At 47.2% G+C, this 18,369-nt stretch overlaps 1 protein-coding gene across 2 annotated transcripts in view; it reads right to left on the bottom strand.

The window, feature by feature from the left end:
* Positions 1-11,769: 11,769 nt before the first annotated feature.
* brip1 (BRCA1 interacting helicase 1) overlaps positions 11,770-18,369 on the bottom strand; it is a 39,131-nt gene continuing 32,531 nt past the window's right edge. The window contains exons 19-24 of one of the 2 annotated variants that reach the window (XM_068317721.1): positions 17,148-17,807; positions 14,002-14,349; positions 13,315-13,382; positions 12,445-12,508; positions 12,176-12,370; positions 11,770-12,002 (exon numbers count right to left, since the gene is read on the bottom strand). In XM_068317721.1, coding sequence (XP_068173822.1) covers positions 11,836-12,002; positions 12,176-12,370; positions 12,445-12,508; positions 13,315-13,382; positions 14,002-14,349; positions 17,148-17,807 — 1,502 coding nt within the window. In that variant the 3' untranslated portion in view covers positions 11,770-11,835. Of the gene's footprint in view, positions 12,003-12,175; positions 12,371-12,444; positions 12,509-13,314; positions 13,383-14,001; positions 14,350-14,771; positions 15,572-17,147; positions 17,808-18,369 lie in introns of those variants that run through there. The other variant, XM_068317722.1, reaches the window with a different exon arrangement.

The raw sequence follows: 18,369 nt of genomic DNA, 5'->3' as shown, positions 1-18,369 counted from the left end.
TTTCCAGTGGAATCCAGTGAACACGCCTTGTGTCGCTTGTGTGAACCGGCTGCTTTATTATCTCCTGTGTTTGTTTGGAGTCTAACCTGCAGGTTCAACCTCTTCATGAGCCAGTGGCGGCTAAACAAGCTCCTGATTATCATCCCCAGGGCCAGGAAGGGTGGGCAGCCCCAGCGGACCTTATCACACCCATCTCGCAGTCCCTTTTGGCTGAGACCTAAACTCATTTGCACCTCCTCTCCTGCAGCCCCACAGCCTGACGTCTAATGTGAAAGGATGACAGCTCCCCTTCCGGTGCCGTCCTCCACTGGGCTCTAAACAAGCACAATTACAGTTAATGGGCTAGATAGGATCTCTGTCCTCCTCCTAGCTTCCAAAAACACCCATACACCCTGTCCTGAGCTTTCTTCACAGCGGAAGCAGGGATGCATTAGACAAAGAGATTTGGATAAGAGGATGTGTTACGTGAAGACGGTGGATTGTAGGCACGGCTGTCTCCGATGACTTAGATAGCACGAGCATGGAGCCACGGTTTGCTATCACTGGCTCTTATCTCACACAAACACACAGCCCAAACATGGTGGCACAAACAACGAGCTGATTGGACAGTCAGGAAATGAATGGTGTTGAAGACGGAGTGTTTCCTGCAGCGAGAGTAGGAGGGATCACACCGGCTCTTTCAGGTGTTTCACACCTGGTTCAGGTGTTTCACACCTGGTTCAGGTGTTTCACACCTGGTTCAGGTGTTTCACACCTGGTTCAGGTGTTTCACACCTGGTTCAGGTGTTTCACACCTGGTTCAGGTGTTTCACACCTGGTTCAGGTGTTTCACACCTGTTTCAGGTGTTTCAAACGGTCCTGAAGACTTGACCGTGGCTCCACAAGCCCCACCCTTGTCTGGATATTCCCCAGCTGACTACAGCATGCTGGGAGATTTGGCTTCTATTTCTTGCAGGGAGTTATTTCCTGATGATATTAATAAAAGATTCATTAATAAAAGATGAAATAAATCCATGTTGGAGAGTTTTCATTAGAATATCATAATATATCATCGGAGTTTAAAAAAATAGTGCTGATAAAACATCTGCTAAAACATCTCGTCTTCCTGTCACACCTGGGCCGGTCCGGGCAGCACCGCCACTGGCTTCAGAGTCACAATGGAAGGTAGATTCCCTCATCATTGTGCAAATAATGACTGAGTATTAATGGACCTCACTGGAATAAAACAGACAATTCAGTTTCTTGTTCTTGTTAAAAGCCTTTGATACTATTTTAGGCCGTCAGTACCGATGGGGAGGAGGAGGAATGATTGGGACAGACACCCATGACAGCCCATTTCTCAAAGTCAGCGAACACAAAGGCCGACTGCAAATGAGTAAGTCGTCTCAGATGGCCTCTGCTGCCAAAGCTTATTTTTCCATTAGCACTCAGTGCTGCTGAAAAGCCAAACCGGGACAGAGCTTCAGCTGAGAGACACCTGTCAGGACGACTAAGAGAGCAAACATCACACTTTTATCCGTCCCACTGAGCAAACACACACACAGACAGGCAAGTAAACACACGTGTGTGCAAACACTGTTGAAGAGGTGAGAGGCAGAGCGCTGGCCGACACCCTCAGGCCGGCGCCCGAAGCTGAGCTCCACTCCCTCGTTCGCCCCCCCGCAGAGTGGGTGTGTGTGCTCACCAGGTGAGAGTGTGTGCTCACCAGGTGAGAGTGTGTGGACATGCTATTGTTCGTGCGACAGGAGTGTGTGTTGTGGGGGATCCGTGTGTTTGGCGTGTCCACGTCAGGAGCTGACGTCACGTTTCGACCCGTCAGTTTGTGTCATACGCAGGAGTTTGTGATGAGTGTACAAAATGGGGCGCTTGGGGCACTGATGTGATGGGACCCCCGTGTTCACCCAGTCTAATTCAACCTCATCAGTGGACAGACGGTCCTCCTGCGGCTCTGGAGGTCATCCAGGTGAGTCTGGATCCACACCAGCGTTGGGGTTCTACCTAGGTTTCTCCTCACCACTCTGAACTCTGACCTCCACTGAAGTGACTGCTTTAATCAGGCAAACCATCTGATCATAAACACAACTTCATCAGATTCAGATACTAAATAAAGGAAGAGTATCACCAATGAAAATGATGTCAGCTCTCTTCCTTTCTCCATTTGAGACCATCTCATGCACTAATCATTCAGTTTACCTCAGTAAAGGTGTTTGGTAGAGGTGAACAGGGAGCTGGTGGATCCGTGTCGTCACTAATCATTCAGTTTACCTCAGTAAAGGTGTTTGGTAGAGGTGAACAGGGAGCTGGTGGATCCGTGTCGTCACTAATCATTCAGTTTACCTCAGTAAAGGTGTTTGGTAGAGGTGAACAGGGAGCTGGTGGATCCGTGTCGTCTGGTGAAGCCATAGCTTTAGATCGGAGCAGCAGAATTAGCTTCAGAAACACGTCTCTTCATTGCTGCTGATCAGTTCACCACAACCTCATCACTAAAGTAAGGGAACAGCGCCCCTCTCTGTCCACAGTGAGTAGGGCAACAGGAAGACAGCGGGGCGGGGTGTGTCGGGGCAATAAGCCTCCAAGACCCCAGCAAGAGGTGATAAAAGACAAAGACAGCAACACCTTAACGTCCGCTGCAAGGAGCCTGATGACCCACACACACACACACACACACACACACACACACACACACACACACACACACACACACACACACACACACACACACTATGAACAAATGATGGGACACAGTCATCACCACCCACAGTAATACAAATGATTTCCATTATGTAAATATAAGGTAAATAAGATCATTACATAAATACTCTCAGTGTCAACTTCTCATGTCCCACCTGTCCACCTGTTCCTCCTGTCCACCTGTCCTCCTGTCCACCTGTCCACCTGTCCTCCTGTCCACCTGTCCACCTGTCCTCCTGTCCTTCTGCCACAGCGTCTGTCCACCTGACAGGTAGGTTAAACCTGACGTGTTACAGACGCTTGTGAGCTGCAGTGGACAGAGCAGCTGTCAGTTACCTGGATGTACATGTGTGTTGTTGAATACCTCCCTACACAGCTGTGTGTGTGTGTGTGTGTGTGTGTGTGTGTGTGTGTGTGTGTGTGTGTGTGTGTGTGTGTGTGTGTGTGTGTGTGTGTGTATGTGTGTGTGTGTGTGTGTGTGTGTGTGTGTGTGTGTGTGTGTGTGTGTGTGTGCGTGCGTGCGTGCGTGCGTGCGTGCGTGCGTGCGTGCGTGCGTGCGTGTGTGTGTGTGTGTGTGTGTGTTCTTCTCACAGATCAGTGGCTTCAGAACCAGGTCCAGCACTGAGACTCAGACATTAATGCTGGTTTGGGGTTGACAGAACAATCCTGTTTCTCATCAGGTATCCTTCACCTGGTCAGCTGTCAGTAGATCACACCTGACGTGTCATGTGACGCGACATCTTTTCTGACAGTAGACAGAGGCAGAAGAAGTGGAGCTGAGCTAACCGTGGACTGATCTTGAATGACCCCTGTTCTTGGGTCCTTTCAGTGGAGGCAGCGGTGTCGTCTCTCACAGGAACAACCACACAAACACCGACACACACGCTCAAAGCCGTGCTTTCACGGGTTCATAAAAGGCTGCAGGTTTGTCAAGAGCATTTACAGAAAGTTACCAACAAAGTCAGCTCAGAGGGCAAATATCAAAAAGAGCGCTGGGCTTTTGGAAGTGCAGAAACAATGAGTGAGCAAAGGGACTTGGAGCGGCACCTGTGGCGGCGCAGAGGATCAGGGCGGGGGGCTGAAAGGGACAAAGCCCCAGCATTATGCTGCTGTTGTAAAGGGCAGGTAAGCCTGTTTGCTTTGGAGGTGTTGTCCCACTGCTCCAGCGGCTGTGTGTGGCGGGGACGCCCAACGCCTTTGTCTTCTGACACGAACAGGGGGTGTTGGAGCGAGCTGTGGACACTGATGCGTGACTGGACGCCTAGCAGACTGGTCGCACTGGTAGAGGACGCCTGCACCATCAGCTCTTTCCTCATCACAATAGTGATGGGTGACGGACTTCACCTGAGGCTCAACGCTACAGCAATGTTCATTAGTTACTGAAGCTTCACCAGAAATACATCCAAGATTTCCTGATCCGGTTCTGACCCTTGTAGGTTCTGCTGTGTGAAGACAGGAAGCACATGAAAGAGGAACCTGTGTGAACGCACCAGCTCATGACCTGGAACACGTTCTGAGTGTGGGTTATCAGGTCTAATCCCACACCAGAGGCAGGGAGCAGCGTCATGAACTTCATACCAATCCGTATCTCAGCAGCACTCCAAACATTTAACTTCAGTGGAGTTACGTTTTATCAACCAGCTCCAAATACAAATAATCTCCTAAATCCAGATTAGAACCTGGATCTGGATAAAATTGTGTACTAGCAACAGTTGTCAATTGCTGGTTAGTTTAATTTTGACTAGGTTACCGTTATTTTCATGGTTTGTGATGCAGAATCTACATATTCACTGTGTTCGCCTCAGACCATAAGGGACACAAACAAACAAACAAACAAACAAACAAACTGTTTTAGCTAGCCTGAGGCCTGAGGCCTGAGGCCTGAGGCCTGAGGCCTGAGCTGTTGGGTGTTGCTTGTTGTTTTGTGTTGGATGATGCTGAGCTGTTTGTCTGGTCCATGACTGTCACAGGTCAGAGACCTGAAGCATCGGTACGTGTGTGAAGGAGGAAGAGTCGGTTTAGGCCACGCTGGAGTTACAACTCAGAGTTAGGGTTAAGGTTAGGCTAAGGGTTAGGGTTAAGATTAAGATTAAGGTTCAGGTTAAGGTTAGAGATAAATTTAGGGTTAGGGGTTAGAGTTAGGGTTAGAGTTAGGGTTTGGGTTAAGGTTAGGGGTTAAGGTTAGAGGTTAAGGTTTGGGTTAGTTTTGGGGTCACGGATTAGAGCTAGAAGTTGCCGACTTTGTGGTTAAGCGGGTCGTCAAATGCTCCAACATCGATGGTTCGATTCCCGCTCCCGCCCAAAAAAACACCCAGAGTGTGAGCTGACAGTGGGAATTGTCAGTTCACCTCCTGAGCACTGCCGAGGCGTCCTTGAGCAAGGCGCCATCCCCTTTGCAAGTGGCTCACTAGGGCGCACCATCAGGAACTGCCCACCACTCTACCTCCCCCTGCATGCCCACAGGCCCCCTAAGTGTGTGTGTTACAGGGCCTGTACACACTATATATGGACAAGTAATTAGTGCAACTAACTAATTTCGCTTGGGGGATCAATATATTATATACATTTAAATCAAATTAATTAAAATTTAAAAAATGAACTGCTTGGTGGAGCCCTGCTGTTATCAATTAGAACCATCCAGATACTGATTAGGGGCAATGGGTAATGACATCACCATAGTAGGGACCATATATGCAGCACGCACCAGAGTTCATTCACTATATTCACTTTCTCACCATGCCAATGCAAATCTGTGTTGACGAGCTACGTTTAGCATTAGCATGCCACCCAAATGGAAAACACCGACAGGAGAAGCTCAGCAGCAGCTTTCATTGATGCCTTTCTGTCCACACCTCCGTGTCAACCTGCCAGGTCACCAATAATGAGATGGGATTAGTGCACACTTCAAACAGAGGCTAGGTGCACTCGTGTGCACACTCAGGACTTGTGTGCAACATTGGTGACCCCATCCTGAAGCCTGCGTTTGTGCACTGAGCCAGGCCTCCATTATTTACGAGAGACGCTGCTGAATGCTCAGAGAAAGTGGAATCAACCTGTTCAAACAGAGACGGGCTGAGAAGTGTCATTCCCATGGCGAGGTGTGCCAGCGGCTTTGAACGTGTGATGAGTCAGGGCAGGCTCCTCGCCACAGCCAAACACCGACTGTGTCCTGTTTGGTTTGAAGAGCTCCTGTTCTTAAACGGTCTCGTCTGTCAGCACTTAAAGATTCTGCTAAGAGGCCCGAACAAAGAACTTTCCTGTCAATACTCTGTTGGGATTTTCCGAGGGTGCTTCCAGCGATTGTGTGCAGTGAGAATAGGTGTGAGGTAATTGAAACACAGCGGATAAATGTGTTGTAAAACGTGAAACCTCAGAGGGCCAGTGCTCCGTCCAGCCCCTGTGTGCCAGGGGCCACATTTACATGAGCCAAACATTTCAGAGCTTCTACATTCCTTCACCGACCTCTTAAAGCCGCTGCGTGTTTGTCCCACCGCTAACAACACTTCTACCAGTCTGGACCACCAACAGCTTTGGGCTTTCACTCCTCCCATTTCTCAACACATTACCTTGATATCCATAAGCCCCTGAACCCCAGCGCTCTGACAGGTAGTTTTCAGGCAGCTTTAGAGCCTCACCTTTCACCCACACTTTGTCAAAAGAAAGGCAATCCATCATATTGCGGAGAGAAAAGCGAAGCATTTAGTGGGAGATGAGTGAGAAGTAACATGTGTGATCTGCTGAGATGTTTGCAGAAGGATTCCTAAATGTAAGACTACTTAAGCTCATCTGAGGGAGTTTCCACACATCTGCTAAGTGTGAGTTGCAACAGACTGCAAACACTCCACCCTCAGATCACAACAACACTCCAAACACTACCCAGCTTTATTAAAACCTAATTATTTAGAAAAAGTAAGTATATCTTCATTTCTTCACATGCCAGATAAAGTATTCAAAACAAGTAAACTGTGATTTAGGAAACTTATAGTAACCCATGTGATTAAGGTCATTTAAATATAATAGCAGCTGTGCTACATTCTGATCCAACTCCTCATCTTGCATCTCTGGCAGGACAGAGTTTATCTCAGGTTTGGGTATCACTACCGCTTTGCTATCTGCATATTCACCCAGATTAAACATCACTGAGAAATGTGTCACCTGGGCAGCACAGTGGCCCAGCGGGTAGCGCTGTTGCCTCACAGCGTGAAGGTCCTCGGTGCGATTCCCTCTTTCTGTGTGGAGTTTGTGTGTCCTCGTCTGAGCAGGTTCTCTCAGAGGTCTCTGGCTTCCCGCCTCCTCAAAAGCACACAGTGTCGTGGAACTGATCGTTCTGATTGTTAGTAGCTATGACTGTGAGAGTGAACGTTTGTCTGTGTGGCCCTGCAATAAACTGGATATCGTCCAGGGTGTAGCCCGCCTCCCACCTGAAGTCAGCTGCGATAGGCTGCAGCGGAACACCTGACCCGGGTTTGGAACTTCAAGAAGACGAATGAATGAATGAATGAATGAATGAATGAATGAATGAATGAATGAATGAATGAATGAATGAATGAATGAATGAATGAATGAATGAATGAATGAAAGACGTAGCCTGGCATTGTTAGACTGTCTTTGTTTCAGATTCACTCACAGAGGTTGAGCACTCTGGGGACCAGACGTGTTGTACCTTTCACAATAAAACCAGTACAATGGTTCACAATAAAAAATAAAAATAAAATGTTTCCAAGGACAGATTTAGGAGACATCAGATTTAAAATGCTGGCATTATAGATATTATTTCATTATTTGTGACCTCCAAATGACACAAGACAGTGTCGTGTCAGAAGAAAAGATGCTCCTCAAGATCCTCCTCAGAAGAACTCTAAATAACCTAGTTTGAGGATTAGAATAGGTGGTACTTAGTCCAAACAGCAGCCAGCTGACCGTCAGAGCTGCAGCCCCACACAGTCAGTGGTGTATTACTGCTGAATCCAGGGGTGCTAGTGAGGAACATGAACGTCTATCAGACGATATCAATCTGCACCACAGCAGCGGCGTAGCCCACCGCCATGGGCTGGACATCATAACGGTCTGAAGTAAGGCTCTGACCTTAACTCTTACTTGTTTCAGGAGAACTTCGATCGATGCTATTGACTGGCCTACAGTGTGTGTCAGATAGACCCATAAGAGATAAGAGTTCAAATGTATTTATTGGAAAACAGATGATGACAAAAATCAATAAGGGTAAGAACAGAGTGGCATTGATTAAATATTTCCGATAGTTTCATGTTTTGTATGAACATTTAAATTAGAATAGAGTGTCAAGCCAATGCAAGGGGACCAACAGATTAATCCATAATCAATCACTTTGTTTCTGTCAATAAAAAACAGTCATAATGACACAAACAAACAACATAAAACGTTGAAGACGATGCCACAAGGGGAGATAAGCCGTTTAATGGATCAGCGTTTCTCATCTAACATTAATGGGATAACGTTGCAAAAGGACTAATTGCCAGTTCTTAATGCCCCCCTGCTGTGACCCCACGACAGTATGAACCACTGAAACTGGATCAGCTGTCAGCTGACAAATGGCTGCCACAATCACACTTGGAGCATTAACCAGCTTATTGGGTAAGAACACTAAGATGAGCCCAAACAACGGATGTCTATATCAAGATTAGTCAATTTATAAAACCACAAAGGCAGATTAGGTGTCTAATCCCACTGACCCTCTGAAACAAATCTGGGTTTATTATCCACCGAGCTTCAAACCTACGACTCAAGCCAAGTTCTAACAGCTGCTGGAGCAGACAGATCGCCCAAGATCCTCCACAACCAGATGATGTGGTGGACCAATCCCCGTCAGACCACATGCGCTTAAAGAAATCAATTCCATTAGCTCCTCGTGCATCATGGTGACCAAAGCCGCTCACGTCCGTCTGAAATGACGTGTGAATGAAGAACTGAGGTTCAGATCAGCTGTCTGCACGATGTCTGATGGAGGAGACAGTGTATTAGATACTGTAGTCCTCAGAGCAAGGACGATGAAGATGAAGATGAAGATGAAGATGAGGGGTTTGAACACTGGAGGCTCAGTATTTCTTAAATGTTTACAGTGGGGGTCACACACTGGATCAGTGGTGTGGTTGCCTCGCAGCATGAAGGTTGTTGGTTGGATTCCATCGGGGGCTTCTCTGTGTGGGCTTTGCATGTTCCCCCGGGTCTCTGCTGGTTCTCCAGCTTCCTCCCACCTCCAGGAACATGAAGCTGAGTTGATTTGGTCGCAGTAAAGGTGAGACTAGGCAGGTGTGAGTGTGTCTCTGTCTATGTGGCCCTGTGATGACCTGGTGACTCGTCCGGGGTGTACCCCGCCTCTCACCCAGAGCAGCTGGGATAGGCTCCAGCGTGACCCCCTGACCTGGACGTGGATAAGTGGCTGAAGACGAAACGAGGGTTGAAGAAGATGAATGAAGGTTTCCATTCACACAGGGTTGATAATAAGGGTTTTATTTATTAAAGCAGACACTGAGACCTGATGGACCCCTGCTCTGGCAGAATACAACTAAAGATTTACTGTCTGAACATTCTGCAATCAGGAAATACACTGTCTGGGCAATAATAATGTACATAGAGGGGCACATAGATTGGCATCTAGAGGGGTACATAGACGGGTACATACAGGGGTATATCAATAGGTATTTAAAATGGTAAATAGAGGGAGATGAATTTAGAGGTACATATAAAGGTGTTTATAAAGGGGTATATAGAGCGATATATAGATGGGTATATAAAGGTGTTTACAGACGGGTATATACATGGACACATACAGTATATAGAAGGGTATACAGGGGGGTAAATAGAATATATAAAATATAGTGTGTATCTGTGAATGTGTGTGAGTCCTGCTAGGACAGCACAATGAATTCTGCATGATTTCCTGCCAACATAACCACCAATGTTAATCTAACTATCACCTCTTTATTATAAAAAAATATTTTTTTAATTGCGCTCACAAATTTAAAATCTAATTTATGTAATTAAAAATGACTAAACAGGAATTGTTCAGTTCGTGTTTAATTGGAACAACAGAACAGAATTATCTTTGTGTTACAATTAAATCAGTCAGATGAATATAATCACCTTTAATAGCCACTGGGGCGTGAAGATGGCCTTTCATTAAAGGTCAGGAGCCTCCCTCTCCTCTGCTGAACCAAAGCCCGTTGGATCACACATGGTGTCCGGCTGTCTGTTACTCCAGCAGGGTGAGGAAGAAATAAAGTTGATCACGATCAACGGATGTAAAGAGTTAAAAGCAGGTGTCTGAGGGACGGGGGGGCCACCAGAGAGGAGCTGGTGAAGATAAAGACAAACTGAACTGAAGGAGCGGAACAGGATGAGCTGATGCTGCTGGTGATGAGTGGGTGTCCTGCTCCACACCCCGAGTGTGGGTCTGTCCCCGGCCTGCATGCAGACTGGACTCTAAGTGTCTGGTTAGCGCCTCCAGACAGACTCCAGGGCTTTGTGAACAATATGGTGTCTGTCAGACACAGTGAGCAGCAGGAACCTGGACGGCCTCATGCGAGCCTCCCAAAACAGTGAAGGGTCCAACGTGTGAGCTGAGGGGGGCAGAGACGTGCGTTCGCCTGGTGGGCTTAGTCAGATTCACACTGTGATCCAGATGGCCCCCCGGCCACACCGGTTCACAAACAAGTCCCACCGTGACACGTCATGGAGTCAGCTCTTTATCTGAAGGTCATCCCCTCCAGACCGTCAGGAGGCACCAGAGCTCCTCAGCACAAGGGGTTTGGATCAGAGGTAATAATAACGGTTTGTGTACAAGAAACTGCACAAAATGCATAAATATTAGACTCCCGTGGTCTCATTTCATGATCAGTTTGTAGAAATGATGCCTTCGTTTACCAGAATCTCCTGGATCTCTAATCTGAGCTCTGCATCACTCCACAAGCGTTCAATGGGAGACGAGATAACCTGGACAGCAGCACGAGCTGAGGGTGGAGCAGCGGTCAGCCACTCGTGATGACCTGGAAGACGCCACGGCGGCACACCAACATGAAGCACTGACGCGGGGGACATTAAAACATCAGGAACGGTGTTCTGTCTCATTACATTTGTCCACCTGTTGTTAGCAGAGTTTTTCACAAAATTCTGAATAGAATGAAGTTTCGAGGTGCTCCTTGAGCCGGCAGATGGAAAAACCTCTGGGAAACATCCCAAAAATTAATTCATGAAAAAATGAATAAACTCACACCACTGTAATCATATTTACAGTCCGCACTCACTTAATTTAAAAAGTCTACATCATGGGTATTTTTTGTCCTGACATGATGAGATAACTCAGATTTGAAAGTAGCACAGAGTTTGGAAAGTTTCAGTTAAATCTGAATTTGCCAGTCAATCAGGGTTAATCTTTTTAATCTGACAGTTCTCAGTGATAATCTGATCCCTGTGTGTCCTGCACAAACCTGCTGGAACAGAAGGACCAAACGGTTTGTGTGGGGATTCCCTTAACGGCCCAATGGGAGTGAAACAGCGGCAATGAAGAAAAAAATCAATGGACGGTGTCAAACACATGCGTGTGCTCACACTGACACGGATGTAGTCTCACATTGTTATGATCATTTTGGAATTAAATTTGTGTTTAAATTAAATGACAAAATGACTCGTACATGAAACGACTTAACGAAAAGCGTGGATCGCATGTTTGTATGACTGAAAGGGTTTTAGTAGCGCTAATGCAGCACAGAGGCAACTCCTGCTGGAAGCAGCTTAAGGATTAGAATCAGTGGGGCCTGACAAACTTTGTGCTGTGTCTCTGTTACCACAGCAAATCTGATTATGGGGGGGTGGGAGTGGTTATTGATTGAAATAGGCCTGTTGGCACACACATGTCCTCTATGAAGTTAAAGAGAACCCAGAACCAAACACAACAGTGTCACCACAGTGTCAACCGTCTTTAAGACCCAACTACAGTCAGTCTGTAACACTAGCGGTCATACTTCTTGTGTTATTACACCCCAGGGGCCTCAGACTCCAGGTCGTTCACAAAAACACCCCCTCCAGTGGAGGAGTCAGAAACACGTGGACTCTTGTGGTCCCAGACAATGTTCTCCAGTGTGAAGGTAGCTTAGCTCTACATTAGCATTTTTACATCAATAGAGTCCAGTTTACCTCATCCTGAGCCCCGCCTCTGGGATACTGGACCTCTGCTGCAATCACAGCTGCAGGCTGGGGGGGGCTCTGGGACAGGCAGCCTCTGCACTGCAGGAACCTGGTGACGGAGCCGGCGTCAGGGTCCCAGATGGCGTTGTAGGCTGGGTGGACGAGAGGCAGCGTGTCACAGCAGGTCTGATTCAGCAGACACTGACTCAGGTCCAGGGAAGCCACGGGAGTGAAGAAGTGAATCACTCCTGCACCACAGGTGTGTCACGGGTTCTTTACCTGAGCCGTGCCCCACCCCTCACAAAGGAAGCAGCTGTGGACGCACCGGTCAAACTGTCGTCACAGTAGGGCTGCAGAGCCGTCCTCAGGGCCTCCAGCGAGGCGTCGCCCCGGACGACCAGCAGAGAGTCGTCTGTGACTGCCGACTGACGCGGTGAACACCGGCAGCCGCCGGCCGCATCACTTCTGTCTGCTCGCAGAAACGGATGCTCTAATCCACTAAAGGCACGTCGTAATTCACCTGAGACAGGGTAAAGCGTTAGATACGTCCAGGTGAGATGACTGGTCGACTCACACAGGACGTCCATAAATTACCAGACACCACAGGAAGAAGTTGATTTTCACACGTAGAACAGCAGAGTCCCAAAAAACAAGGTGTCTGCAGGAAGAAAGATGTCATAAGGGTTCCAATAATACGTCTCCAAATGGAGGTTTTATTCACATTGACTGGTTTGTTTTCATTTCATCCCTAGGGGTCTGCCTTCTGTCACTGGTACGTGTTCTGATAGCTGGATTAATGGAAAGGCGTGTGAAGGTTCTTCAAACATGTCTGCGGCTTCACAGCATTCCTCTGAACAAAGGAAGAAGATGAGGCCTCATTTTAAACCATAAAAGAACTGAGAACAAACAAGAACTTTGTCCATGATGGTCCTGAAGTGTCATCGACCAGAACAGATGCTGTCTGCACCCTGGAGACCCTGAAACTGAAGTTCAGCGTGAAACTTCTAGGAGAAACGCTGACTTCTCACTCCTGAGATCTGGTTCTCAAAAGTCACACAATCCCTACAGCTACAGACCGACGCCTGTCTGTACTGCTTAGAGGTCTATGTAGTCTGTCTGTACTGCTTACAGGTCTATGTACAGTCTGTCTGTAATGCTTACAGGTCTATGTACAGTCTGTGTCTGTACTGCTTACAGGTCTATGTACAGTCTGTGTCTGTACTGCTTACAGGTCTATGTACAGTCTGTGTCTGTACTGCTTACAGGTCTATGTACAGTCTGTGTCTGTACTGCTTACAGGTCTATGTACAGTCTGTCTGTACTGCTTAGAGGTCTATGTACAGTCTGTCTGTACTGCTTACAGGTCTATGTACAGTCTGTGTCTGTACTGCTATACTGCCTGTCCTTTAACGTGCTGTCATTGGTTGGTCTGTTCCCCCTGACACAGGTGAAGGTCACCCTTACCGTTCTTTTCCAGGGGGTCTTGTTAAACCTTCTGGCTCTCTGCTTACGAGATCTCCTCACATTTACAGCTTCACAGATAAAATAAGACTTCAGGTTAGTTTCAATACACAATAATAATAATAATAGTAATAATAATAGTAATGATATTAATAATTATAAAATAATAATAGTAGTAATAAAATAATAATAATAATAATAATAACAATAATAAAATAATACGTGTTTTAGTCTGGAGTAAAGTGAAGGAAATCCTTCATTAGACGGGATTTCTTCAAAACGTGGAGTTACTCATCCCTTGTGTTCCTGTTGTGTTGGTCTGTTGTGTTTGTCAGTTGGCCTGTTGTGTTGGTCTGTTGGTGTGTGTTGTGTTGGTCTGTTGGTGTGTGTTGTCCACCTGTGACAGGAGGACTTCCTGTTCTCCAGACCAGCTGATTGGTGGTTCTGATTGTTTCCCAGACATTTGGTGTCAGACGTTATCCTCCTGTCAGCTGTAAACTGATGACTGTCTTGTATTTTGTAGAAATGTTTTTACAGCTTTATAACTTTAGAGCGTTAATAACAAGTTCCTCCCCCTAAGGCTCATTTTTCTGTCCTACGATGTTTCTGGACTGAACTGCCCCCTCCTGAGAGGTAACAGTGACGGAAGCTGTCCTGACCAATCAGATTCTGCTCTACACATGACTTTACCTTCCTGATGGCTGAGGGGGCTTCCTGGGTCCCATCTAGATCCTGTTTCTCCCTGGTGTCCTGACTCCACCCTGTGGTTCACGCCTGGCTCTTGTAGTGGTTCTGTCTGACAGGACCTCCAGCTGTGGTCCTGATCCACTAACTGATGCATTCTGGGAGAACTCTCCTGACAGTTCTTTTTAGAGCTGTAAACTTTGGCAGGTTTGGATCTGGGCGGCTGGAACTTAAAATCCTGGACCCGGACCTTGACCTCCTGACCTGCTCTGGCCTTGACTCTCCTCTGGCTGCTCCTGGTCTTAGTTTGATGAAGACACACTTCCTCTACCTTCCTCTCTTCATAGCCTCCACCTGTCAAGGTCACATTGTGAGAGATGCATCCTTTAATCATGTTGCCCTGAACTGAAACAAAGAGAATGTCGTTGATTGCGATCAGATTTTAACCAGTTAAGAACTGGATTCACACCCTGGATTCATCTCTAGAAACAAAAATCTAGAAATATACTGTGTATATATATATATATATATATATATATATATATATATATATATATATATATATATATATATAATTATACTGTATATAAACATGGAGGTTGTAACCATAATAAGACTTTATGAAGTCAACTGGACGACAAGCAACAGCAGGTTAAAAACACGCCACATAGCCCTGCAGGTCATTTCTTGTTATTTCTAACTGACAAAACTGTCATTCACACTTAGCCCGCCCTACACCGACCCCCCCCCCCCCCCCCAGGAATAAGAGAAGTACCTTGTTTTAAATGTTTGTTTTATTTAAGAGATAAAAAACTGAACTCTTACAAAATAAATCTAAAAACCTCCCAAACTGCATGAATAACTGGCAGCAGCTGGACTAGACACACCGGTCAAACAGGGGCATGATGCTGGCTAGTGGGCCCCGGTAGGCCCCAGTAGGCCCCTGTTGCCTCCAGTAGGCCCCAGTAGACCACTGTAGCATCCAGTAGGCCCCAGCAGTCCCCAGTAGGCCCCAGCAGTCCCCGGAAGGTCCCAGGGGGCCCCAGTAGTCCCCAGGGGCCCCCAGTAGTCCCCAGTAGGGCCCAGTAGTCCCCAGGGGGCCCCGGCAGGTCCCATCAGGAGACATGAGGAAGAAGGTGATTGAACGCATTAAACCTCGTGACCCCTCGGGTCCACAGTGAGACACATCCTCTCCACGTGGAGAACTGGAGCGTTCCCAGCAGCATTCTGGGTTCTTGAGGACTTTCCTGTTTGGACCTACGTGTTCCTCCAGGTCTGTGGATGTCAGGTCATCAGAGAATGTCCACCTCTGATTGGCTCTAATGGTTCTGGAGACTCCAGTGACATCACAACCAGACCACCACTGATTGGATGGCTTTGTCTCTGGTGATGAAGCTGAAGGTGGGACTGGAGGTTCGGATCAGGGGGTTGCTGCTCCTTTACACAATCCTTTAGTTTTATTCAATGAAATTATCATTTAAACGTTGCATTTTGTGTTTGACCAGCCAGCCTTTGTTTGAGGTTAACTGTGATGATGTGACAGGTTAGTGTGAGATAATGGTAGAGAGGAGCCCCCCTGCAGGTAGATAAACCAAAGACCACAGAAAGTCAGTCTGCACAGCTTCCAGCTCAACTTCTGATTAGTTTAGTGTGGAGACAAACTTCTGACCAAACCTGATTTATTGTAGGCAAACAGCACAAAACTGTATTTCTAATTTACAATTTCTGAGGATGAAGAAATGTTCCTGTTGCATGTCCACGTTTACATTTTGTATTTTCAACTCCAACTGCTGTCAGTCCAGCTGTAATGATTCAGGCTGGGGGGGTGCATTATGGGCCATTCACAGCCATTACTGAGTCTTTCAGTAATGTGGGTTCCCTATTAAGAGCTTTTAACACACCACCGCTAGCCTCTCCCCGCCGTGTTCTGATGATTTTAACGAGTGTTCATACACAATTACATGGAGCGGGGTTGGGGGGGCAGCTGATGAGCAGAGGCTTTAATGGAACACTTGTCTGCTCTGTTTGTCTGCACAAATCATGCACTGGTGAAGTTTGTGCTATAATGAGACAAAGCACATCAGTGTAATCATGTTTAATCTCATTCTGTCTGCGTCAGCCTGTTAGATGTGCATTTAGCATCAGCTTGATTAAACCACCTCACTTCCTCAGTCGATCAAATAAGACATTTAAGCTGCTGATTACACACAACACTGTGTTTGACATTGACAGGTCACATGATGACCAAAGTCCTGCAAGAATACAGTGGAGAAAATTAAGATTTAGACGTGTTTAAAAAGGAGTGAATGATATGTAAAGCATGATCCTGTTCCATAAATGCTTTAAAAACATATTTAGTGATCTGTTCAGCAGCAGAACAACGTTTGTCACCAGCTGATCACCATCCTGTCTCAGACTCAAACCCAAGCCCCGCCCAGCCTGCAGGTGTGAGCCATCCAGAGCAAAACGGACCACCAGCACCTGCCTAAGGTCTGCTCTGGATCCAGAGCAACAGTCTGAATTCAGGCTTCCTTCCTACAGCAAAGACAGTCTAGATTATACTCCCAGTGATAAATAATCCTGTAAATAAAGACTAAAGGAAGCTGATTTAACATATTAATGGCTGCACTTACTAGTTTAGATTCAGGTTCAATTCTTCCCTTTTAAAGCCAGGATCAGTGTATAAAATCTTTATTTGATAATCTATAAATGAAATCTTCTCTTGGACTTCCACTGAAATTAACCTGTTAAAAAAGAATTAAAAGCAAAAAGAATGAACAAATGCTGACATTTAATGGACAGAATTGGCAGCATGGCCTCCACACACACACAGCTGAGTTTAAGGCACGTCATTACATGTACCAAAGATAAAGGTTCAATCAGGCATGTCTGCTGCCCTAACCCTCGTCTGCAGGCACATCATTAGCACAGCTAAGCGTTAGACGTGTCTGCAGAGAACAAATGAGTGTGTGTTTTAATGATTTGTGGTAAATCTCGTCTGTTTTAATCAGACGTGTTGTCAGACTGCGTGTGGAGACGAGACGCTGAAGCCTCGTCCTCCAGCCCGTGTGTGTGAGCTGTAAACTCACACACACCGCTTTATAGTTCACATTCATGTTTGTGGTTTCTGATGTTTCCAGGATATCAGTTACCTGTTGGGGAGCAGAGGGCGTTCTGCCAGGACCGGGACCGGGACCGGGACCGGGACAGCCTGTGGAGCCTAGCGCTCTGGTTCTCCCTCTCCTCTCCTTCCTGTTCTCTACCTCCTCCTGTCTGTCCCTGTGATAGCAGCGGTAGCTCTGTGCCCTCCCTACCGTCTGGAGCAGCAGTCTGTTCAGTAAAAGCCCCCCCTGGCTCTTGGGCCAGCTCAGAACCAAAGAGGTCCTGGACCAGCAGGGGGGGGCTGTCTGTTTTGGGAGGTGACTTTGGGTCCGACTCTTGCTGAGGGCTGCCTTCACCCTCAAAAAGGTCTGGTGTGAAGAAGATGCTCTGGTCCTCTTCCTCTTCTTCTGCACTGTCTGTAGGGGGGGGTTCCTGCTCACAGCTGGGGGGGGGCGTTACTGTGGGAGGCTCAGGACTGTGTGGTTCCACTGGGACGTGGCTGGAGCCATTCGCTGCCTCCTGTTTCAGACTGGAGGAGATCTGCTGCTCCTCCAGGAGCCCCTGATGCTCCGATGCTTCCGGGTGGGGGCCGGGGGGCTTGGCTTTAAAGATGGGCTTTTTCAGGCTCGAGCTGATGGAGCTGGGGGTGAAGAACTGGTGCAGAGGCAGAGCTGCTGGTTTTCGTTCCAGAGTCATCATCTTCAAACACTCTGCAATGAGAAAAATACAGGGACACGTATGTGACACGGAAGACACAGCAGAGAGCAGGTGAACACGTGAAGCCGGTCTGCAGAGCGTCACGGCTGTTAAAGGAGGACTAGCACGAGACTTCACGCTCAATGTGACCCAAACAAAGGTCACGAGGATTTAATTAAAAGCAACAGTCCAACATCTGCTCATCAGCGCGCTCCAGCGCCATTCTGGCACGCACATGACCTCACCGTAATGAGGCACTCCCCCCAACGGACCCGGGGTCCCCCACCCCCAACTATCTACCAAACCAAACCACAACCTCAGTGAGCGGAGACAATGGCTGCTCACCACGGCCACTTGTGAACACGCAGCTCTACAGGCTTCCTGTGGTGACGTCATGTCTGTGGATCCTTCAGACGGTTTGAGACCCGAGCAAGAATAAGACCTGAGGTGGAGTAAGACCTGAGCTAGAGTAAGACCTGAGGTAGAATAAGACCTGAGGTGGAGTAAGACCTGAGGTGGAGTAAGACCTGAGGTAGAATAAGACCTGAGGTAGAATAAGACCTGAGGTAGAATAAG

Source organism: Antennarius striatus, chromosome 6 (assembly GCF_040054535.1).
Source record: "Antennarius striatus isolate MH-2024 chromosome 6, ASM4005453v1, whole genome shotgun sequence".
Classification (NCBI taxonomy): Eukaryota; Metazoa; Chordata; class Actinopteri; order Lophiiformes; family Antennariidae; genus Antennarius; species Antennarius striatus.
This window is presented reverse-complemented; position numbering and strand designations above follow the sequence as displayed.